The following is a 24,695-nucleotide window of genomic DNA, read 5'->3' as shown; positions in this document are numbered from 1 at the left end:
GAAGTATCCCCTTACCAATATGAATCTATCCTTGGTATTGCTTTTTACTGAGGTCTGAGTTAAAGGAACATTCTCGCTAAGCAGTACAGTTACCCCACACTTTTTCCCCCCTGACGTGGCAAACGAGCACTTATTAAATCTGTTAAATTTGATGCGTGGTTCGTCCGTCTGCAAAAGATGGATCTCCTTCAGACATACAATGAGCTAGCCTAGTCTGTGTTCCACTGACCTCCTTCTGCCCGGGAAATTAAGTCCCTGAATGTTCCATGTTATCATTCATATTTCGCGCTAGTTATCAGACCCCATAGTGATTGTGTGTGTCTGTGTTTGTATTAGATGTTCCTGAGGCCTGCTGTGTGTTTCTACTCCCCCTGCCTGCCCCCAAATCCCTCCCCCCACCCACCTCTGTTCTTTCCCTCCCTCCCCATAACTGTCAGGGTTAAAAACAGCCCTCAACCAACGGGGTATCCGGCTCAAACCCACCACCGACATAACTGAAGGCCAACTGAGCCTAGTGTTCATTCAATGGCATAGCTCAAAAAAGCATCAAAATCTTAACTTCGAATGGATTGTGTCCTCCAACGTTTTCCACATCTTTGACATGTAATGTCCAAGATGTGTAATACGTTGGAGGAACATCCAGTCAAAAGAATGTTACCAGTTGGTAAGTAACTTGTTCTTCTCTCCGCGGGCTTGGGATTTTATACCATTTCTGCTATAGTTTCTCGGTCCTTGGGCCGAGGCTGGTTCCCACTCTGAGCATAGAGGTGCCGCTAACTCTGGAAATTTGTCATTATAGGGCTAGTGCCCCCCCTTCCCTACAACCATTATCTGCTCCATAGTGGTTTTCAAGAGGTTGGACCCTATAAAGGTATCTGACCATGACCATGGTGACCTGTTGTTTCAGGTTTAGTCGGGGTTCCTGCTCTTTCAGGAAGGACCCCAAATTCTGCATCTTCTGTTCACTCTTGTCCAGGAACCTGTAGTGGGCTTCCCTGTCGGTTCTTGGGAAGCTGACTCTCTCGCTGATTCTCTGCTTTCTTCTCCTGACCCTAGAAATTTATCTGCTTCTTTCAGGGTGCGTATTTGCCTCTGACTGCCTTCCCATGCAAAATGTAGTGAGGTTGGGAATCCAAAGCGATACGGGATCTTCTCTCGTAGCCACTCTGTGAGGTGTTTCAATGCCTTTCTCTTTAAGAAAGTGGTGTTCGCCAAATCCTGGTATATCAGGATGATTGCGTCTCTGAATTGAATGTGCTTAGAGTTCCTGGATTCCCACATTATTTCCTCCTTCGCCTTGTAAAAGTGTATTCTTGCTAGAACGTCTGGTGGAGTGGAGTATGTTTGTCTAGTCTTGGTTTGAAGTACTCTTTCCAGCGGGGCACTATCTGGCAAAGTTAGTATAAACCTGAATAAGTCCCTCATTTAGTTCTCCAGGTCTGCGTCTGCAACTGAGGTGGGAATACCCCATAGGAAGATATTATTCTGGCTAGAGCAGTTCTCTGCGTCCTCTTGTTTTAATTCTAGCGCCTCACATCTAGTATCTACGGCTGCAATCTTATCCATTCCCTCCCTGATTTCAAACATTTGTTCAGAGGTTATTCTCGATGTTCGCTGTTCTTCTTTCCACGGCATCAACCCGCTTGTCCAGAGTGGAGATCTTTCTCATAAATTCCTCAGTTCCTTTCTGGAACTCCCTTCTCTTTGCTGCTAACAAGTCATGTAAGTCTGATTTCGTCACAGACTGCTCTAGTGGAATGCTACTTGATGTCCATGATGCCTCCGTCGGCTGTGTCTCCGCGTGGTCCCCTTTTTTCGCTTTTTTGGGGTTAGATTGTCCCAGTAGCGTGGATATGTCTGCCTGCTTGGTACTCTTCCTGCTTTTCGCCATTGCTTTCCCTGATGTCTCCGGGTTCCAAAACTCCTCTATTGACTCGCCTTCATGTTCTACACATTAGGGGGTCTCGGCGCTGGGATGGGACTGCTGCTCAGCTTGTTTTGCTGTTCCAATGGCTTCCCTGGGGTCATCTGGCTCGTAGTTTCCTCTACTTGAATAGGGGCCGGGATCCAGGGGCGCTGATTCTTTCAGTTCTGGCCCCAGTGAATTATCTCTACTGCAGGCCTCTGGGATGGATTCAAATGCGGTGGGGCGGCGGTCGTGCTCTTCCTTCGATTGTCTCCCTGTCTAGTTCTTCCAGCTGCCCGATGATACTTTTCTGGGCATGTTCCAGTCTAGGTTGGGCCGAGCAGGCACAGCCCCGGGTCCCTTGATCTCTGATCTTCTTTTGTGATGCTGTTGTCCTGAGCTATGTGCTTAACTCATTCTGGTCTTGACACAGTTCAGATGGAGCAGTGCAGTACGGGGGTCTGAAGACTCCTTCGAGGTCTATAGGCATCTCCAACGCCCCCTCTATTTTGGCAGGACTGGGCTGGTTTCTGTGTTTTAGAGATGGGGGCCCCACTGTAGAGTTATTGACTGCCCAGGCTTGATATGTTTCTAGGGAGGGGAGCCCATCTCCTCCACCTGCGGTTCCTTGTTGGGTCGTGGGACTCGGGTGTAGTTGGTCCGTTTATCTGCACTCTTTGTTCCCCCACCACCCCAGACACCTCCACCACGAATTACCAACACAGGTCGGCTCCACGGAGGTCGATTTCCTATCCAGTGGCTCTACTAATGTTCCTCCTCCTGTGGCCTCAGGGGGAGTGGGCCATGCGCTGGAGCTGCTGGATCTAGGCTGACCCACTGTCTGGGTAGCTTCTCCCGGGCTCTGGACACACTATGCTGCTACAAATCACTGCCTGCCCAAAGGGTTCCCCGTTACAATTGAATGGTGGACTTACTACAATTGGCGGTCACTTGGGCCTCGAGACATAGCTCCAGGAGGCGGCTGGCTCCTATCTCAACAGCTCACTTCACCCTCTGCTACGTTGCTAGGGCTCCAGCTCCTGCTGTGGGTTCATTTCTCTCTGTGGATCGTTGCTGAGCTTCAGGCCGCCGCAGAATTGTGATCTGTGTCTTGGCTTTTGCTGGTTGTGGCTTCAGTCGGAGCATCTGCTTCACCTCAACTGACATGTCCTGGCGTGGAATCGACCCGCCGTATCGTATTTCCCTCCACTCCAACTCCACTACTTTTGAGGTCGGATGGCAGTCAGTCCGTCGGGAATTCAATCGTGCCCCAGGTGTTACTGCTTATTGAGCACTCCCATTAGCTCAGCCGGTGTTCAAGCATTAGCGGATGCATTCCTATTGTGCCTCGAGGAACTGTAGAGAGAACGGGCCATTTTGGTTATTTTTGGCTCCTCCTCCTTTGGGTCTTTGGGGAGCTCCAGGACGATGCAGCCGCCTTTTTCCTTGTTCGGGTCTCAGACGGCCCCATATCATGAAGATTCAGTCCGTTCGTGATGAGATGAGCGGTCTCGAGCCCTCTCTTTCTATCATCTTGTGCACTGTCCCTTCCTTACTCCATACTCCGCTTGCTGGCGTTTTCCGCGAAGTGTAGCCAGCTTTATTGCTGTCGGTGGCTGGGATAAGACTGGAGCTTTTACGAAGCCATGCCACAAGCCTCGGCTCCAAGGTAGATCTGCTGTTAGGTTATCAGAAAGTATGTGTGTCTCCTGTGACAAATCCAGAGGTTTTGTCCCTTCTTTCCTGGAGGGGGGGGGGTGCGGAACCACTCCCTTTGAGGATAGGGAGGTGAGCCTGCTCAGCAAACCCTCTTTAGGGGTTTGGGAAAGTGGGACCTCACTGGGAGTGACTCCTCGCAAGGGGACAACGACTCCCATTCCCATGGGGAATGCCCTATACCCAAGGCATTATTTGCATACATGGGAATCCGAGAAACTAATGTTACATTCAGCTATGGGACTCAAAATAATATTCAAAGTGCCCTTAGATGTTTGGCTCATGACAATGCTGGTCTCTCTGTGAAGTTGACAGGTGAACATAAACGATGCGCCCCTTTTTGGTTCTGGAGCAAGAATAAAGGCTTGATCACTCTTGAAATGCAGGGGAAGGAACACTACACAGAGACGAGTCTCCAACATGAGCACGACATTGAGGGGCTCAGCCATGTTGCACAGCGTAGCCAGCTGTGACACAGGGAGAGGCGATAGAGAGCACTGGTGCCGACCCGGCAGAGAGCCATGCAGTGTCAATGAGGAAAAGGCAAAGTAACTCAGGCCTTACCTGGAGGCTTGACCACCAGTGGATGTGGTGGGCCTGGTGCCCGATAACGGCTGCCAGAACCATGGGGAGTGCAAATCCTCTGCTCTCAAGGAAATAAGCACTGAAACGAGCGGTAAGCATAACCTGCTCGTGAACAGACTGGAATAACAGAAAGCTGTGGAGAATGCGCCTTCATTAGAGCAGATCCTGCGACATAGAAGATATCCGGGTTGCTCAGAGTGGAGGGGGTGAAGAGAAGAGAGAACAAAAGGGGAAGAAGAAATGATTACCCTAACTCCATGCTAGGCATCAAGAGAGAGAACTCTAACAATTAGGGTTATGCATGCCCAATGACCCTTAATAATATAATCAGCTAAACGGCTCACAGAAACTCCCAAGAACCAAGGGAGGCATATGGAAAGAGGAGTTAACAATATTCCAGTGAGTAAAGTGAAACATTGAGACCCAAGGATAACAGAGGGGCCCAATAACACAAGGTAACAAGAAATTCAAGGAGAGCATAGAGGTACCCAAGACGTGAACCGAGTGGGGAGAGACCAACCCAAGTGGTGGAGTGGGATTAGGGAAATATCCCTCCATCTGAGGCAGCTTGGACATTTGATCTTTTTAGGAACTTGAGACTTAGTTAGTCAAAGATCGAAAAAGTTCCTCAAGTTTACCTGACTGTCAAGAACTGTTAAACCAGGGAGAATTGTTCTCTACTGATAACCATTGGATCCGGAACCAGGAGGATTCCTAGAAGCCACGAGTGAGATATGGGTGAACAGCTCTGAGGGCGCAATGTACACTGCCTAGTTATTTTTTCTAAATGGTTGGGCGGGTTTAGAGGATAGGTTTAGACAGTGGACTATTTCTTTATTTGGATTGAGCACCTTAGTATGGTTTGTTAGAAAGGGCACTCCCCTTTTAGCAATAGGGCTAGAAAGGAATTTTCGTTGTAAGTTGAATAAAGCTCTTTGACAACATGTACTCTGGTCCAAGTCCTCCGTCTGGCTTGCCACACTCCGGAAAGGCCCCACCTGTGTCAGCCCATGGAAATCTCAGTGTATTGCGGCCTCTGTTGTAGAATGACCGGGGGCAAAGAGGCTGCTATGGCCAAAAGTAGTTGATCGGTTTATACAAAGGCGTCTCTAGGAGGACCCACAGCAGTCGTGGGTTGCTTTTAGCAGAAGACCATGGGTGCCATCTTGAGTGTGAACGGTGTATAAAATGCCCCGCTCAGTCTTGGTTGCTAACTAATCACTGTGTTTGATGCAGTAATATCCTGTGAGCCTCTTCCAGCTTGAAAACACTATCTTGGAACCCTAAACGGACGGAAGGCCTTTCTGTTAATCCTTTTTGCTGCCCTGTAGCACAATGTGCTAAGCGCTCGTTAGAATTTACGGTTTGCTAAATGGGAGCATGTTTTCACAACTTAGGGAGCTCAGTAGAAGGGAGGATTTGTAGCCTCTTTTCACAACGTGAAGTTCATTCAGTATCTTGGTGCGATCCATAGAAATGTTGTTAAATGATGTACATAATTGGTATACAGAAGAATTGTTTTTCAGTATTTAGTAAATACCATTCAGAACCCCTTGCCACCAGTGCTTTCTAATGACTCCCTATCGGTGAGTATTATACTTGTAGTTTTTTCTAATACATTTTGACTAAGGGTACCAGAATGCAAATTCATCTGAACTTAAAAAGCGTGGCTGACCAAACTGAATGAGGTTGAGCTTCTTTCAATCAGACAGACAGAAAGGGGCCGCTTGGATGCCCCATCACTCATGAGGAGGTGGCGAAAGTCATACATTCGCTCAAAATAAATAAGCCAGGGTGTCCTGACAGCTCTCTTCTATGAAACAGTTCTCTTGTCTGACCCAGAAACTTATTGAGTTATCTAACTTTTCCTGAGATGCTAGTAAAATAAACCCTTCCGTGGAAGAGGCTCACATCACCATCGTAACAAAGCCAGGCAAAGAGGCGGAAATATGCTCCTCTCATCACCCCATAGTGCTAATCAATCAAGACTGCAAGATTTACACCAGGTTGATAGCCAATCGGATGGAGACAGGTACGGCAGACCGTGTATCTCAGACCAGGTACGGTTTATCCCAGGGAGAAACGCAAGTGATGACACTAGAAATGTCTTTCACGTTATTGACAAAATTGGGTGCACTGAAACGAAGTGGCTGTTTTGGCACTGGATACAGAAAACGTGTTTGACAGAGTAGGCTGCGGTTCTTGAAAGTGCTGCAAAAATTGGAATTTTGTGAAATATTAATTAGAATGATTGGTGCAGGTCATGTGAAGGATTTGTGGCACTGGGTCCCCTTATCTGATGTTCAGTAGGCATTTGGCACCGCTCCACTTTCTCGCAAGAATGAACAAGTTACTGAGTAATATTATAGTATACTTTGCAGCATGTTTCCTCATGATGTTACAAGTGATCAATCCCGGGTTTCCATTGGCGAAGGTGGGAGTAAACCAGGACCTGTTGAAGCAGTTTCCACTCAGAAAGGGCACCAAAGAGGGATGCCCACTCTCCCCCATTATTCGCCTTAGTCATGGAGCCCTTTGCAGCCCACATAAAATGAGGATCCATGAGGTCAAATAGGCCAAGGGCGAATTTAAAATATCACTCTTTGCCAATGCCATCCGGTCATCGTTAACGTGACACAAGGTGTCCATGCCGTGGGTACGCGAGGCAATTGGCCAATACTCAGAGGTCTCTGGATTCAAGATCAGTATGCCCAAAACAGAATTGTAAATATGTCACTCTCAGAAAAGGAAATATCTGATCTTGTGAAGGATTCGCCATTCAGATGGGCGCCGCGACCCATAAAATACTTGGAGTATACCTCACCAAAAGCATAATGGAGATATACAAAACCAACTTCCTGTCTCTGATAGAGTTTAGAAGAAAAGACTTGAACATGTGGAGAAGAGTGTGATAACCGGAGTTGGCAGAATAGCAATCCTCAAATTGAACACAATGCCCAGGCTGCTCTACTTACTTAAGATCCTTCTGTTCGTTGTATCTGTTAAGGACATCCAGACCTGGCAAAGGGACATGCTTGATTATATTTGGTTAGGCCGCAAAGCTCATAACAACTGGAAGATTCTTCTTGAGTCCTGGAAGAAGGGAAAAATGGGAGTGCCCCTATATAACGCCATACTACAAAGTGACACAACTCCAAGTGCTAGCGGATTGAATGCCTCACTCACTGCGAAACATAGTGGGAGATTTGTTTTCAGCCTGGTCCTCCTTTCTGAAGTATGCTGCTCAGGACTGTGCACACTTGATGTGTCCAAGCAGTTTGAGAACTTTGGGATGGTTTGGTTTCTGACTTTTGAAAAAAAGTATTTACAAGACCACAAGATTCCATAGGGTCGGAGTTGGGAATAAGAATATGGCAGGAAAACGATGACCTTCACAGGAAGCTTGTAACACTGTGAACCTTTTGGTGCAACTACGGGAATCATTTATGCTAAATTATGTTTAACCAAATGTACGATGGTATTTACTGTTTTCTTTTATTTATTAATGCCTAATAAAGATGGTTAGGGAGATTTTATTTAACACAATTCGCATGAGGTTTATAACCGATTGCTTGGGGACTATATTTAGCAGATCTTTATTTGTTTGTAATCCTATTGCAGATTGCTGCATACGCTAAACTTTGTCCCAAAATGTAGTTGCCACCTGCAAGGCGGATTTGCGGCTGCGCCTCCCCTACAGAGCAGTCATACACTCCATTTTTCAGCTTCTGTTTCTGGCCAGCATCTGTTTAAAATTCTGCTGCTGCTGCGCAAAAATTATGCCCAGACAATGGGTGACCCCAATTGTCATGAGTTGCTGTGAGTCTTTACTGTTCTTTACTATGCAAATAAAGGCACAACACAAAAGCATGTTAATATGTCCTTCATTGCATGCAAAAATGTCTTCCAAATAAGAATTGCTAGAAACAGTTCACTAATGCTCTGTCATGTTAGGCTTGCATACTTGCTTCCGTTTGCATCCCTCTGACGTTGTCTATGGTCTGTAGTCATTTGTATAGCGCTGACAGCATCATTGCGCTGGTACAGAATCGAAGCGACGTATGCCATAATTAGAAAGGCAAATTAGGGAAATAGGAAGGTTTTATGAGATGTAAGTTGTGATAATGAAATGCATGTCCTTTCCGTACTTTTTTTTTAGGTTTTATGATTGTTTTATCCTGCTACCGTACGCTTTTTATTTGTGATTTTTGTATAAATGATTGACTGTAAGTAATGGATTACGCCCAAATAAACTTTTTGATTTGATAAAAAGTTAAATGATTTGTGATATAAAAATCACACCCCTTGTATGATAGACCTACATTTTCTATTAATCAAACTCTGTGAATAATCAGTCTTGGTATTGGCTTCAGCCATCCGGAGGTTATGCATAAGCTTTTTTCCCAAATCACCTTAATGCCATTTCAGATGATACAACGTGAAACAATTCTTCTGGAACAATTTATAGTATGTACACACAGGACGCTAAATAAACCTTCGCGGTGGGAGTACTTTACTTCATACTTTTGGAAGTTAGACGTAAAGGGATTTTTTGGTGGGGACCATTGTCGAGAGTATTCTTAGGCAAATAGAATGCATTTATTTTATGTAGGCATGCTTGTTGTAATAGATACTTTCTTTGTGCCCAGTAATTTCATAATTTGTACGGTTGCCTTTTAATATTGCAGGCCCTCTTTAGATCAGTTACTGTAAGGCAATATTTTGGCTCCTCTGTGTGGTATGTGCTGCTGATTTCTTTGGTAAGAGCACATCAACACAGCAATGCAGGCAGCAGCAATCGTCAGACACCTGCCTTTTTATTACCTATTCTTTTGTTGTGAGTATTTGCCTAATTTTAGGGAGCAAAATAGACTGGTGCAGAGCTTATTGGGAGGGCTATCTACAACAGAAATTAAAGTACACCACACGGAATTACTCGCTATTTTGTATAGTTTCCTGTTAACCAGAATTACTACTTTTCAGAAATGTATATTGTTTCTAGTTTTTTTTAATGACATTTTAAATGAAGTAAAGCTTGCTTTCAAAGTAAGGTTCCAGGTGGTGATCTGCTTAAAGTACAGCAATTCTTTGTGAACATTATAGGTAGGGGGATGTTGTTACAGTGATGACACTAATGCCAAATTATTTCCATTGGTACCCTATTATTAATTCTATAAAAAAGCTTACAATATTTTCCTGTACATTTTCAACAACGTGTTGAAAATATACAGCTCATTCATGTTGTTCATCATGACCGTTCAGAATTTTACAGTAAATGTTTTTTTTTAATTAATTGCAGCATTGAGTACTGGTTTCGTTGCATGGACCTGGATGGAGATGGTGTTTTATCAATGTATGAACTGGAGTATTTTTATGAAGAGCAGTGCCAGAAAATGGAAAGCATGGGCATTGAACCCCTACCGTTAGAGGACTGCCTTTGCCAGGTGCTGGATCTTGTGAAACCAGAGGTAGAAGGTAATAGGCTACTTTTTTTCCCAAAGCAGGTTCATTGTCTGTCTATTTTATCTGTTATCTAACACAAAGAGCACCTAATTGAGACTTGTGGTGTAACATACCACCGGACGCTTTCCCATCTCTACTGTCTTAACTATTATTGCTGTAATTGACTGCAATTTTAAGAGCCAAGATTAGATTAATGGTGCTGAGCTCTTTAAGAACATTCATGTAACTGTGCAATCCTAGAATGTATGAATTGGGAATACAAAATAACATTTTCTGCTGTTATTAAATGATGCAAAATCTAACAACATTGTATATATGTGTGTACAATCTGCCTACACATTATGGAGTCAGTCTCCCTTGGTTGTTCTCCTTATAGGAGAATAAATAACCATGTTTTTTGTTTTTAATCTTTGATACTGTGCAATGTAAAGGTGCAGTCCCCCAAGTTAATCCAAAGTAAAAATCCAAAAGTAGTGTACAAGCAGCAAGGAAAGAAACACGTTTTATTAAGAGCTGGGAGAAAAAACAGACCGCTCTTTTGAACTGAACTGAAAAATCTTTTCTCAAATTCCCACTTCCGGGCTCCATCTTTTGAAGAGAAACTAACTATTTCTACAATTGTAACAATTAGTACAATTCTGACATGTTGAATGGCTGCTCGTCATCGATCCCCTAAAGAACTCTATACGTTAAACAATCCAATTGGAGGTTTCACTGTTCCCACCCTTAAGAGATACTGCCCCTCGATGACAACATACTCTGCTGGGAAGCACAAAACCTGACACAGTGATTGGCTGGCATCCATCAAAAAGCAAGTTGATAAAATGGTTGATGCTAATTAGACCACTGTGTTGGAGACAGCGCGCGCAGTGGCATCCCACCAAAACCGACCAATTATATTACGGGTAGAAATCAGCGAGAGCAAAACTGTTGCAGCCCTTGGAGCACACCATCCCCTTCTCCTGATTGGATCCCCTCGTCCCTCGCCCGCTGCACCTGTGCGCTCTGTACCTCGCATGTTGATACATGTGGCCAGCTTTGGGCCCAACCTTCCAGTTATTGTCTCACGATGGACAGCTGTATGAAAAAGCGTGTTTGCATTGCAGCCCTCCTGCTAGAAATTAATTCCTTCTATTTATTTGTTCTACCACATACGTTTATTCCTGTTCAAAATGCCCTGCTGGTCAATTGGGGCACAATTGCTCCCCTCCTAATGCTATATTTTGGCATTGCCGTGATGCGAGCCCCCTCGTGAATCATACTGTGTCCTTCACGATCACTGTATATTCATTAGTTTATCGTCTGGTGAGACACCTGCTGTCTGAAAAGCAACTTCATTCCCCTGAGAAACTGTTCCCTTTCAACACTTAATTGGAACCCCGTTTAGCATCTCTTTCCATTCTGACCTTCACTCCATTAGCTCCTCTTCCCAGCAGTGAGAATAAAACAAAATATAATGGATACTGCAGCCTTTAGCTAAATCATGATTCTCTGCAATTTTCAACAATAACCTGGCCATCCTGTTGCTCCCTGCAGCAACTAACAATGCTGCTTAATACAATTCAACCAACATAATAAAACCAAGCCACACCAACATGCCCTTCTACCTACTAATATATGTGTGCTGACCCAAATTCCCTCTGACCCTACCTCTCAGCACGTGTGTTTTCGGCATCACCCAGCTCCCTACTAGCTCTCTGATGTGTGGTACAGCTCTATGTATATTCTAATTACCAGGTGACGTCACCAAACCTCATAACCACTGCATCACTACCCAGGCATAAGGACTTGTTCAAATACTTTTCGTAGACTGTACTTGCTCTGCCCATGAGGAATGCTGGATCAGCACCTTCACAGTAAGGTAACTCCATAGGAGTATTAAAGAGCTGAAAGCTTGTCCAGGAGTTAGCAAACTGTGACCCCTCCCACACCAGGTGTAAAGCATACCATGGCCTTTAGAATAAATGGAAAAGGGAAGAGGTTGTGCAAGAAAGTGAAAAAGCGGCAAATAAATGGTACGAGGAAAGAAAAGACTTGGTTCTCAAACATGAAAGGCCAACATTACATAACTGTTCCAGATAGGGATCAATTGCATGCATTGGAAGATGAGAACGAATATGAAAAGGTGAAATATGAGAGCTTCTCACAAAGGGAATCTGCAATCGCAAGAGGTGGACTGTTAGTGCTATGTGTAGGTAGATATTTGTAACATAAATCGCATAATGGGTAAATGAGTCTTGAGCTGTGTTCAAAACTGTCTTTATGTTATGAGGACTTCGAAACTAGCTAGCCATATTGAATACCTTTTGGCTTAAGGCTAGAAAGGGGATCTGGTAGTGCTGTACCCGCTGATAGAGGTGTCATAGCTAACATTAGGCTTTTGGCATAATTTAGGGGACGGTGGGGGGTCACATAAGTTGAGAGTAATGGAGAATTTTCCACAACTTTAGCCACCACTCTGGATGGTGTCAGACGTGAAGAGAGGTTGCATAGACAGCATGTCAAATCCTGGTATGGAAATCATCCTGTACTTTTGATGCTACACTGAAACTGTCCTGTAAGCTTGATGTTCTGCTGTTTGAGAAGAGAATGTGCAGTGCTCAATGTTTGCTGGTGTTTGCCGATGCAGAGCCCTACCCCTTGTTTCCAGGTACCAGCAATTGTAACTTGAATAATGTGCGCAACTTGTGCTGTGCATCGTTTTGTAGATTACTTTAAATCTTGGCAACTTGCCGAGACGCGTTGTCGTCACTACCTGGTCCTAGCATCATGAAAATAAATGAGCCAGGCAGTGCTGCAATGCAGTGCACTATCTTCATTAGAGATGCCCTATTACTGTTATGTGCTATGTACATTTACAGCTGATATGCGCACATTTTACTAGTTGGAGGAGACCAACATTAAGTGCATTCTATTATCCTTGTCGCCCATTCCATGTCACTAGGAATTTCACTGTACATTTATGGTTGCATTCATGCTTTTCTTTATCCGATTTCTTTTCCTTTTTATGGTGCTAATCCTTCCATTCCCGAATGTGCACCTTTGTGTATTTTCGATTTGTCATATCCCTCCATTCATTATCACTGCCGTAACACCTTCTAGCATGTACTCACCATGTGCCTTCCTTCTTATCTTAATTCCTTGACCCCTCCTCCCTCCTGCCCCCTCTTCCGTCTTACATAATTTTTCTCCTCTCCACCACACCCTCTTCTTTTCTTCCTCCACCCTTACCTTGCTCTCTCTCCTTCCCACGTTTTACCATGTTGCTCCACTAACATAGATTATATCTAATGTCCATATACTCTGCTCCACAAATCAACCGTTCTAGTTCACAATTTAAATGAGCTTTTAATGAATGTATTTGCAAATATTATGCATGCATGTATATTGTTTCAGAGCTACGTAAATTGGTAGGGTGCTAGGAGCGCCTTTTTAGCAATGTGATGATTTCCTACAATCAGCAAAGTGCAATAGAGAGGCTTCATTATGGCAGTTTAATCAGTGAAACAGAAAAGGAATGTGGTGAAAACAAGAGCAGTTTGTTATAATAGAAAGACTAAGAAGTGTGGAAGAGAAGAAGGGATAGAAAGCAGGGTTTGTGAAGGGACTGAAAATGACCAGACATGGCATAAAGAATAATGGGCAACTGCATAAGCAGCATTGTGCTTAGTAATTTGAAGGCGAAAAATAATTCTATGTTTAGCTTTGGCAGATTGGCGACAAAACCACCATTTGTTAACTGTTCTCTTCAGTTATTAACTAGGCTAAGCATGGCATTTCAAACATTCCAAGATGTGCGTATCTTTTCAAATGCACAGTTGCACATTGCAAAAGAATGCCCACTACATGGGACCCATCTAGTGCATTTAACCCTAAACAGAGTAAGAGCATAGCATGCACTTACACCATGATTGGTGAAACTTTACTATTCCTCCTCAATCATGCAAGTACCTGGGCATATGCAGATAATAGCAGGAACTTTCTAATTTTTTTGGGAGCATGCCTATTAAAAAGCCAAAACGATTGCCTCTTGACAATATTTCTTTTAATACAGTAGTAACCTGACTGGTCAGATTCAAGAGTTTCTGAGCCATGTACTATGGTTTATAGAAGCCACAAAGCCTTGGCCATTGCCACTCTAAATGCAGACTACATGTATTTTTCCTAGGTGCAAGTTAGATAACTTGTTCAGAAGTTAATCATTTCAGCTTCTCTCTCAGGTGATGGTTCTACTATGTAGAAATTAGTTTTCGGGTGCAATAAAGCATGATTGAGTATATGTAGAAAGGGTTGCACCAATTTGCACAATGTAGGTCAAGTCGTATATAATGAATTGCATTGCTCCATTGTTCACGAAGATGCACTGTTTCAGGTGGTAACCATGTTCTTAATCACAGCATCCGTCACGAAGATGCACTGTTTCAGGTGGTAACCATGTTCTTAATCACTGCATCCGTTTCATTGGTGTAAATACAGTTTTTAAAATGCAGCAACATTTTTGGTTGTACTACTGAAATTGGCCTCAAAGACAGGACTTGGACCAAAAGCCAAGTAGGTGGGGCAGGTCACAACATGACTAAAATTGTACTATTTATTTCCTAGTTTCTATCAAAATCATGAATTTAAAAACATATTATCCAAGATGTGTGGTAAAATGCACTGTTTTGCTCCTCCACTCCCATCTCACCAGTCTAGCACCCTCCTGCCTGTGAGGAGGCCAGGCATTTAGAGCTCTTTGTAATACAAATAATTTGTGGAGCATAACACCGACAACAAGGTAAATAAAAGACACTCCTCTTAGGGAAGAAAGCTTGGTGCATATCTTACAAGGATAAAAAGGTTTTATTCTCCATATAAAGAAATAGCATCAATGACGCTGATCATGACCTCCTCCTTCCCACCATTCAGTTTGAGCCAATTTGCCTCCATCCAGACCCGGCTGTCAGTAGGGGCATTAAAACCTGACTGCCATGGAGCACACTGGTTAGTTCAAAGCAGATCAATACATTTTAAAGGACTCGTCACAGATGATCCAAACAATATATGTTATTCATTCCCCACCCTCATTGGTCTTCCCCTGCATACATACTACTCGCTCATTATGGGATGCCGAGTGATTGGATTGTATAGGATGTCATTGGGCCAGTCCACTTCAATGTGATCTTTGGCCTTGCCACTCTAGGCACTAGAAATATGATTGGTTCCTTAATTACAAATGCTTCTTTCCTTGCAAGTTACTTGAGTGATGTGCACCTGTTAATTAGACCTGGGCTCAATGCATACTTTCAAGGACAATTTGGCCCTCTGAAATGCGAGGCACTTCTTCAGATCCCAGCCCCCGCCATATCACCCTGACACAGACCTAGATTTGTTGGCCTCTCCCTGTGCACCTCACAGTACAAATCACGAGAGAGACATCCTGCTCTGTGCTTCCCCCTTAGCAACTGCCACCTCCATGCATTCTCACCTAGGCTCTGTTAGGACCACACTAATCACTCAACCTGTGAGGGATTTAGGAGTTCTAATGACCGGCATCTGGCATTTCAAATCGAGTGACCAGTATCATGGGGGTATCTGGTACCCTAAATATGACTGGGCTCTTTGGCAGCTCAGGACCACTGCCCTGGCTCCCTGAAGATCGTTCTGCATAGACTGGCGCAGCCCTTCCCGCTCTGGATGATTCATATTCCTTTCTAGTTGCATAAGACTGCTATGTGAGACAATGGTATTGTCATATCTATTCGGTGTGAAGGTTCTTTAATCTGCCTGGTGGGCTGGGAACAGGGATGGGCAAGTGCCTTACTGCCAAATGTGAGGATCTGCTACTGATGGGACTGGGGCCTGGCCTCTCTGGGCCGCAATCCTCAGATGGCGGCGGTTCAACACTGTCTGCTGTAGGAGGTGACTGGCTCTTGCATACGCTCTTTGTGTTACAAACTACTATGTTTCCCTTACCCCTAAAGTGCACTGCCCTCCCCAGGGCCTCATCAAGTCCCCTAACCCACTACTCTCTACTCCCCATCCCACCTGTATGCAACTTGTTTGCTCCTCCCCCTTCCCGCTGCAGTCCCGGTCCTTTGGTTACTTATGCTCCTAATATAATTTCCTCAACCTACATCACTTTGGGGGGCAAGGGACTTGGATATGCATCCCAACCCCCCCTTTAGTTAATCCCACATTAACTAACTCTTCTTCCAATCTTGTCTCTTGTGCTCTCCGTATTCCTTCATTTGGTACCCAGACCTTGCATACATCACGCAAACTCTCCCCCACCTGGGCATACTGCTTTGGGGCACATATAAAATGGATACATCCTCCATCACCTGATAAGTCGACCCAGTGTTATCTGTGTCCAGTGGGAGCGTTGTCACTGTCCTGAGGGGTTCTATGGGTCTCTCAACTCTCACCATGCCACATTTCTAAGGGTCCTCTGTTTGGGCCTGCCCATCCTTTGTCCCTCAAAGTGCACTACTTGGCCCAATTGCAACCATCATCATTGTGCTCTTTGGGAAGAGTCACAGCATGGAAGGACCATGTGGCATGTACAGAACATCAGTACCAGGAGCACCCCGACAGGGACCAGTATCTTTACCAGTGCCATGAGGGTGCCCACGAGAACATTGTATCGAACCAATTGTCTGCTTCAACTCCTCTGTCATTTTCCATGCCAGTCTTCAACTTGTGCAAGGCCCCTATGATGTATGATAGGGTCCTATTGTCAGCATCATTTGGGGGTATGTAGGTGCAACAGGACAGTCCTATCGTTTTACATACACCCACCCCTTCCATGGCCGTCAATAGGTCTAATACATAGCTGTTTTGGAGAGTCATTAGCCAGGTGGCCTGCATCTCGCTCTTGATCGGGTTCAGTCCTCCCTCAGTATCGTTCACCAGCTGGATCAATTCCCACCTCACTATCTGGATCCATTTTAAGTTTGCTGCAGCCTGGAGATCTGCTAACAAGATACACGCGTAGAAGACCTCAGTCTTTGTTTACAGCTGATATTTGTCGGGTATTTCTTTCAGTAGCTTGGAGAAATCTTCAGACAACTAATTTGATCATCTCTTCTGGCCTTGTAGCGACTGCTTCTTCTTGTCTTTAGGGACTGGACGAGGTTCGCTCTGACTGGGCTGCAACAGTAGTCTGTGCTGTTGCAAGGTGTGCTTCAGGTACTATAAGTATGGCTGAATGTAATGTTACCAATGAGCATATACCCCTCCATGAAGGTAGGAGGTGCATGTAGGCCTGCTGACCACACACCAGTACATGTCTATTAATGCTGTAGTTCCTTCGTTTATATCTGGCATGTACAGAGTCTTATTGCACCTATTGTTGCTTCCCACTGGAATGCTGCTGACCCCTTGGAAACAGTCGATATTCTTCCGATGCTTGCACTTTCAAAGGGGTTTCTCTAATTTCAATCCAGGTGAGCTTTGGGGCATGTGTGCCCCATATTGTTGTGCACTTATTGTTCATGCCCTTATTACTACTTCATCAAACCCCATCTTTTATGGACTTTTATGTACTTCATTGATTCACTGTGCACCACCCTTTTTCAACTCTCATGCTGGACTTCCTTTGCATCCTGTACTCATGGAGGCCCTGAATCGTGCTGTTCCCATCTTCATCTTGTATCCTGACTTGCAACATTATGCGTTACTACTGACTTCTGCAATTGTATTCGCTCTCCCCTCTTGCTTCTCCAGTTTTTTTGACTGCTTACTCTCTGTTCTCTCCTCCTCTTCCTTTCTCACTTTTCCTATCCCGGCCCCTCCTCCCCTTACTTTCTTCTATGCACTTACTCTATCAGAATTGTCCCTGGACCTAGTATGATACCAACCTCGTCGTCTCCTCCCTCTCTCCCTCCCCCTCTCCTTACTTGTTTTTTTCCTCCCCTATCCCCCCACACTCCTCCCCTCCCCCCGCCAGCACTATCTGAAATGTTGTCAGGCCTAGTACGATAGTCGCTTATTTTGTTCATCCCCTCCCTTTCTGCACCCCTCTCCCTCACATTTTGTTTTTCTCTGGCTCTACCAGAATTGTCATTAGGCCTAGTACGGTAGTCGCCTGTCTGTTTCCATTTCTTTCCCGCTCTCCCCCTCTCTTCCTTATTTATGTCTTAGCTCTTGCACTATCTGAAATGTCGTCAGGCAGAGTATGATAGTTAAATTCATGATTGTTAATAAGAATGTCATTGTATTTTCCCTTGTTCCCTCCCTTGCCTTGAAGCACTTTGAAACACATTGTGTATAGGCACTTTATAAATAGACTATCATATCATATCATCACTCCCCCGGCCAAGCAGGTCACTACCGCTTCTTGCCATCTGTCTGATACAAATATTACACCTTCCATCTTTAGGATTGGACGAGGTTTGCACTGCAGATCTTTAACGTTCTTGGGGCATTTTGATCATCTCTGTCCATCATCACAAGTTGTACTCTGTGCCCCTCGAACAAGCTGCAAACCCGACATAGCGCTCGATGGACTAGCCACTGAGCTTCTAGAGATGATGTTTTCTAAGGTACTTAAAAAGGGAATATAGGCTGGCACCGTCTATCATTATCAAAATGTAATCAAGATGAAATAGAGAGTCAAGATAGAGATACCGTAAGGGAACCCGAAGCTGCCTTGAAAGAATTTAGAAGCAGAAGCTCCCCCACCCCATTAATGTCCCTTCAGTGGACATATTTCATAAACAGATCCTTAGAGATCTTAAAGATATATCATTTAAACATCCAAGCTCTGGGAATTAGAAATTTCATGAAGTCAATCTCCTTAAAAAAAATTACATGGAGACATTAAACTAACAATACGCCCTGCAGACAAGGGCAGGGCCTTAGTGATAATGAACACTTCAGACTACGATAATGAATGTCAGACAAGGCATAAATTAGTTTTCAAAAATTGATCAGCAGAGTTTGCTAATTAAATTGTTATTGATTAGCAAACAAACCCATTTGATTAGCAATTGTGTACTAATGTTTTTAATGCCACCAGAAGATACTTGTACCCAAGATATAAAATGAGCAACAATACAGCACTTTTGTATACTGCTGAAGTAAGACATTAGTGAGATAAGTGAGGCCTTGCAAATTTGTTCTGTAAAATGATGCATGTCACCACAAACCCACTTTAGTTTGGCACACTGCTGCCACCCAGAGGCCAGCCATGCACAGTGAAACCTTTATTTGACATTTACTGCAAACAAAGTAAAGTTTAAGTAAAGGTTTCCAAAATCCCCTGCAAGTAGTACTGGCCCTTCTCAAAATCTACTCGACAATGCAAGTGGGCTAAAATGCTTTGCGAGCCCTGGATGAGTATCTCTAAAAAGGTTAGCTGCACGAATGGACACAAATAAATAGATATGATAAAAAGGCTCTGAAAACAGTTTGACCAGCTCTCCTTACTGCAGGTGCAAATATATAATGCAATCGTAATCATAGAATGAGCTCTGGAGGCCCACTACAGTGTACAGTTTTGCAGTAGGTCTGTAGATGTACAGACTGGATGAAACTATTGATTGCTACTTTAAGTAAATATTAAGTTAGCTTTTTGTGTATTCATTATGTAAAAGACCAAGCAGAGTGGATGGCGTAGCAGGCAGAGAACTGGGCAAACTAGGCAGAATATTGTAGTTTGCAGCCATCTCACTTTCAGGGTAGCAGGTTTAAACCAACATGGTAAGATAGAATGTCAAGGAGTATGGGATCAGCTCATGGGTTGAGCACCAGTTGCAAGCTGTATGTAACCAGCAGTCCACAGGACTAGGTTTGCCATCACAGCATTTGGCCCGTGGTCATGTACATTTTCAAAAGTGTCCACTCGTCGATTTGATGCATCTTTCCCAACAAAATGAAATCGGTTTGACACTGAGATTTAGATACACTTCACTGTAAAGCATGGAGACAATGCAATGTTTTACAGTAGCAATACTGTAATTCTGCATTATGTAACCAATTGCATTTTTAGAAAAGGAATTGAAAGCTTTTTGTAAAAAAGATACAAAAAAATAACACATACTGGTCTTTGGCAGACAGGATACAGTTGGCATAACAACAGTACTATCCCGACTATTTCTGGTTTGCAATTATTTGAAAAATAAAAATAAAATGTGCGTAGCACTCCCACACAGGCCATTTGGCATATGAGTGAAGGGGATGATTACTGCTTTATTCTCTCCATTAACCCCTTTGAACTTGCAGTGAACAGAGAAAAGAGGGTGTAGAGAGCTCTGAAGGCAAGAGAGGAATACAGGGTGAGTTGTGCTTTCATTGAACAGGGTAACTTAAATAGCTAACTTTGCTACACAAGTGCCAATTTGATTAGAAAACCTACAGAATTGCATAGCAAATTGCTCCGCGCCACTGCTTATTTTATGCCTTGTCAGATTTCAAGGCAGTCACCTAAGGCAGCAGGAGCAGTCTACGGCTGCATTACCCGTCAATGAAGGGACTCCAACTGACCCACAAAGTAAGATCTGCATAGGATCTGAAACAACTACACTACTCCTTAAGATGGCCGGAGCGACAAAGAACAGCCTTCTGAGGAGCCACACACCAGCATGGCAGACCCCGATTGGTCGCAACGACTACCTGTAACCCTGCCCATGGTCTGCCGGATGGTGGAGCGGGCATCATCCCAAGGCAGTCACCCAAGGCTACTTGCCACCATTGCCCACTGCTGAGTCGCTGTGTGCTGCTCTCCGTTTCATCAAGGCTGAAGGTAAGCCCAACGTACTTCACTGTACTGCCGGCACTAAGGTTGAATTCAGTAATGTTCTGTTCACCAACTTCTGCAAGCGTCACTCGCCATACCCCTGCCCGACCCCTTCCTCCCACCCGCTGAAGAATTTGCCTTACACAAACCTCCTCTTTACTTACATACCTCTGTTAGCTCAGGTTCCACAGCACCCATCGACCTGCCGCGTTCCTGCCCTAATGACACTAATACTCGTGTCCACTCACAACGTTGCTAATCCCAGAGAATGAGTGTGCTGCCTGCAACCACTGTTATTGACCTGCCCTGTGTTTTCAAGCACTCTCCTCCTCGGCGGCACCGATTCCAGACTCCCACCGACCTGCACATCCACTGCTGTTTTCGCTAAATTTGCAGCGCATCCCTCCATCAACCCACCACAGCAGGATCCACAGCGTAGTCTCACCTGCAGCCCATCCAGCAATCTACTGAAAAACCTGGAGACCTCCCCATCCGAGCACATTACGGTCACGCCGACAAGCCACAGCTCTATCATTTCCTCCAATTGCCAACGCACCCTAAGTTCACCTTCTATCGCTGCTCCGCCCCAATCCAACGCAACCCACCTAGAACTTGCACCAGTCCCACATATGCCCCAGCAACCATCATACTAAGAAACAACAGGCTAAGCATCAGAACAGCGAGAGCTCCCACCTCCCTACCTCCTCCATAAAGAGAAACGGCAACCTCAGCTGTAGGACCCATGCCAGTTACTATCTGACTACAACAGGTGCAGCAAATGCCCATGTCACCCAGCCCTACAAAATCCCCACCACCTCCATGCCCCACGATACATACAAACCATCCCAAAAAAACTCCTATGCCTGCTTGTCTCTGCCCACCACTGAAAGAAACGAAGACCGTCAGCACCATACCCCCACTCGTACCTATCATTACAGTAAGTGCTCATACTGACACCAAGCCCCAGACACACCCCCTGAAAACCTCCCTGCCAGTACCCCAACAATCCCCCCTCCTCCAGGGATCCCTCATTAATGCAAGGTCTATCCATGCTCACTCCCTGGACATCAATGACCTGATCACCACCTGTAAACTAGACTTGCTCACCATCACAGAAACCTGGCTCAAGCAGGCTTCACACCCTTCCCTATCCCTAGCCCTTCCTGAGGGTTACACCGTCCATAGATGTGACCGATCGGACACCCGAGGTGGAGGCGTCACTCTTATCTACAGGGATGCCTTACAAATCAGACCTTACGGTTTCTCTTCAGAAGGTCACTGCGAACGCCTCTCTATTAAATTGGAAACTGCCCCTACCGACGCTATAACCCTACATATCCTCTACCGCCAGCCAGGACCCATTGCCACCTTCGAGGAAGACCTTGTGCACGCCATAGGTGATAACATCAAGCCTTGCTCAGGAATTATTCTTCTGGGTGTTGTCAATCTATGCCTTCATGACCTATCTGATGGGGCAGCCACGGCCATAGCAAATGCCCTCTCTGACATGGGCTTCAAGCACTGTGTCGCCTCCCCCACCCACAATAAAGGCAGAACCCTTGACTGGATAGCTGACCTGAACAGCAAGATCACAATCACCTCTAACACACCCTGCCCCTGGTCAGACCATCAAATCGTCAGCTTCTCATTCCCCCTCCAGAAACAACCCCCTTCCCACGCTGCCACCTACCTTAGCCCAAAGCTCCCAGAAAATCACCAAAGATTCTATCTCCCCCTCCTCTCGCCCCGCAGCACAGAACCCCTAGCGGGAACCGACCCCCAAGTCCTAGCAGACCTATATTCAAATACTCTAACCAATGCAGTTAACATGGTGCCCCCCGCCCCGCCTACCCAGGAAATCCAAACCAACCTTTGCTTCACCACAGACCTCCAAGCCCTGCACTCTAATAAAAGACAGATAGAAGCCATTTGGAGAAAAGACCCCAAGGCCCTCCTCAAAGAAGCCTTTAATTAAATTGATAAGGAATATAAACAAGCCATCTCAGCAGCTAAAGCGGACATATACAACTCTAGAATTGAGAAAGCCAACTCCAATTTGCAGGAATTGTTCAAAATCCTTAGCACCGTTACCAAAGACAAAACATGGTGCATGGATATCCAGAGGGCCATGAAGGATAAAATATGCCTCCTAGAAATATAATAGAGACCAAACTTGCCAAATCCACCCCCACTAACCCGCCACCTTCCTCCAGAGCACACCTTGCACACCTGCCTTCCACTTCAGAGAAATCTCAGACTCAGAAACAGCCATCATCCTCAAAAACCTTAAACCATCCAATTGTAAAGGAGACATCTGCCCAGCGCCCATCATTAAAGATTGCTCCGAAGCCCTGCTTCCCTTCTTCACTAAATTCATTAGCACCTCCTTCTCATCCAACACAGTCCCAGCTAGCCTCAAGGAATCATGGGTCCGCCACCCTTTTTAAAAAAAAAACCTTCACACGACCCTGCAGCACCGAACAACTACCGCTCCATCATCACAGTGCCCTTCCTGCTAGAGATCCTGGCTAGAGTAGCCTACAACCAAATCCAATTATACTTGGAATCTAACCACATCCTAGGGATAAGTCAATCTGGCTTCCGACCAGGCAGTGGCACCAAATCCACACTATTGGATCTAAAAACCAAAGTTGACTCGCCAGAGATGTGGGCACACCAGCCATCGGCTGCCTTTCGACTTAGTAGACCACATCACCTTGTGCCACCATCTAACCGCCTCAGCTAACTTCTCTGACAACACCACCTCCTGGATAGCCTCCTTCTTAGAAGGGAGATCTATGAGAGTCTTTTAAGACAAAGCCAGCACTCCTCCAATCCCCATTCCCTGCGGCGTCTCCCAATGCTCCTGTGTCTCCCCTTCCCTTTACAATATATTCACTAAACCCCTATTTGACATTTTGGGCAACATCAGCATCTCTTCAACCAACTATGCCGATGACGCCCTAATCCTCCTTCCCCTGTCTGGTTCCTACGAAGAAGACTCCAACAACTTCAACAAAATGTACTCGACAATCCAAACCTGGATGGCCATAAACTATCTGTGTCTTAACGATGACAAAACCGAGCTCCTGCTGGTAGGCTCACCCTCCATGCTGCAGAAACGGAGCCCCCAATACACCTCCTTCATAATGGACTGATTCCAGATCCCCCCTCTCCCCTGCTGTAAAAACACTGGGCGTCCATCTCGACTCCTCCCTCACCAAGCAAGTGAGCGCGGGAACCTCATCGGCAGCTTACACTGCCAAACTCATCAACGCAGCAAGACAATTCCTGATTCGAGAGCTGCCTTACCATTGCCAGAGCCTCAAGTTGGATTATTGTAATGTCCTCTTTGCCGGGACATCCAAAGAGAACATATACAAACTACAGATAACTCAAAACAATGCCCTCCGAGCTGCGCTAAACATCCCCAAGAGAGACCATATTTCAACCGCCCAAAAAGACACACTGGCTACCTATTTGCGATAGGATTATCTTCAAAACTTTATCCATTTTGCATAAATGCTTGAGCAACACTGCCCCACAACACCTGTCCCAGAGAATTGAAAGAACCAACCCCACCAGACCGGATCTCGATATGCCCATCGACTCATCCTACCAAATGTCAGACGAGCCAAAGGAGGCGGAGTGAGCTTCCTATCTGTAACAGCAAACCAATGGAACGCCCTCTCCCTTAATCTGAGAGCTAAACACTCCTACTGTGCCTTCCGCAAAGCCCTGAATACCTGGCTATTCCCCTAAAGGACCTCTTCTCTCACTATGCATAAAAAGTGAGCTATTGCTGCTTGTCCACCTGTACTTTGTTTTTCTTCAGTTCTGAATGTTCCTGGCATGTTCACACACTGCCAGGGGAAGCTTATGTATCATGTAACTGGTTTCGCAACAACAGCCTAGTGCCTCAGGGTTTTGGGCGCTTTACAAATGAAAATATAAATAAATAAAACTGAATGGTGACATGATTTATGCCAGATTAGAGGCAGATCCCACCTTATCTATAATGAGCTCTTTAAAGATATTCTCAATAGAGCAGAAGAGCTACAATGGATAAACCATCATAACAAAAGGTTCCTATTTAACACTCCCATAGGGTGCCACTTTTAAAACTATACCGAAGATCCATAAACATCCAACTAACCCACCTGGAAGACCCATAGTAGCAGCTATGGAAAGCATATTACAACCATTGGGAAAATACATATAATATTTTCTTCAACCAATCATTCAAAAGACAGATACCTATATCAAAGATACCGCACATTTTTTATAACGGTTCACACAAAATGA

The 24,695-nt window shown here is 44.9% G+C and overlaps 1 protein-coding gene across 2 annotated transcripts in view; it reads left to right on the top strand.

The window, feature by feature from the left end:
• Positions 1–24,695, top strand: part of PPP2R3B (protein phosphatase 2 regulatory subunit B''beta) — an 877,473-nt gene that overhangs the window by 778,592 nt on the left and 74,186 nt on the right. For both annotated transcript variants that reach the window (XM_069636634.1, XM_069636635.1), the window contains exon 10: positions 9,507–9,682. In XM_069636634.1, the coding sequence (XP_069492735.1) occupies positions 9,507–9,682 (176 nt within the window). The remainder of the gene's footprint in view (positions 1–9,506; positions 9,683–24,695) is intronic.

Source organism: Ambystoma mexicanum, chromosome 7p (genome assembly GCF_040938575.1).
Source record: "Ambystoma mexicanum isolate Mex_15411 chromosome 7p, UKY_AmexF1_1, whole genome shotgun sequence".
In the NCBI taxonomy this organism is placed as follows: domain Eukaryota; kingdom Metazoa; phylum Chordata; class Amphibia; order Caudata; family Ambystomatidae; genus Ambystoma; species Ambystoma mexicanum.
Note: the sequence above shows the minus strand (reverse complement) of the source record. Positions and strands in the feature narration are given on the sequence as shown.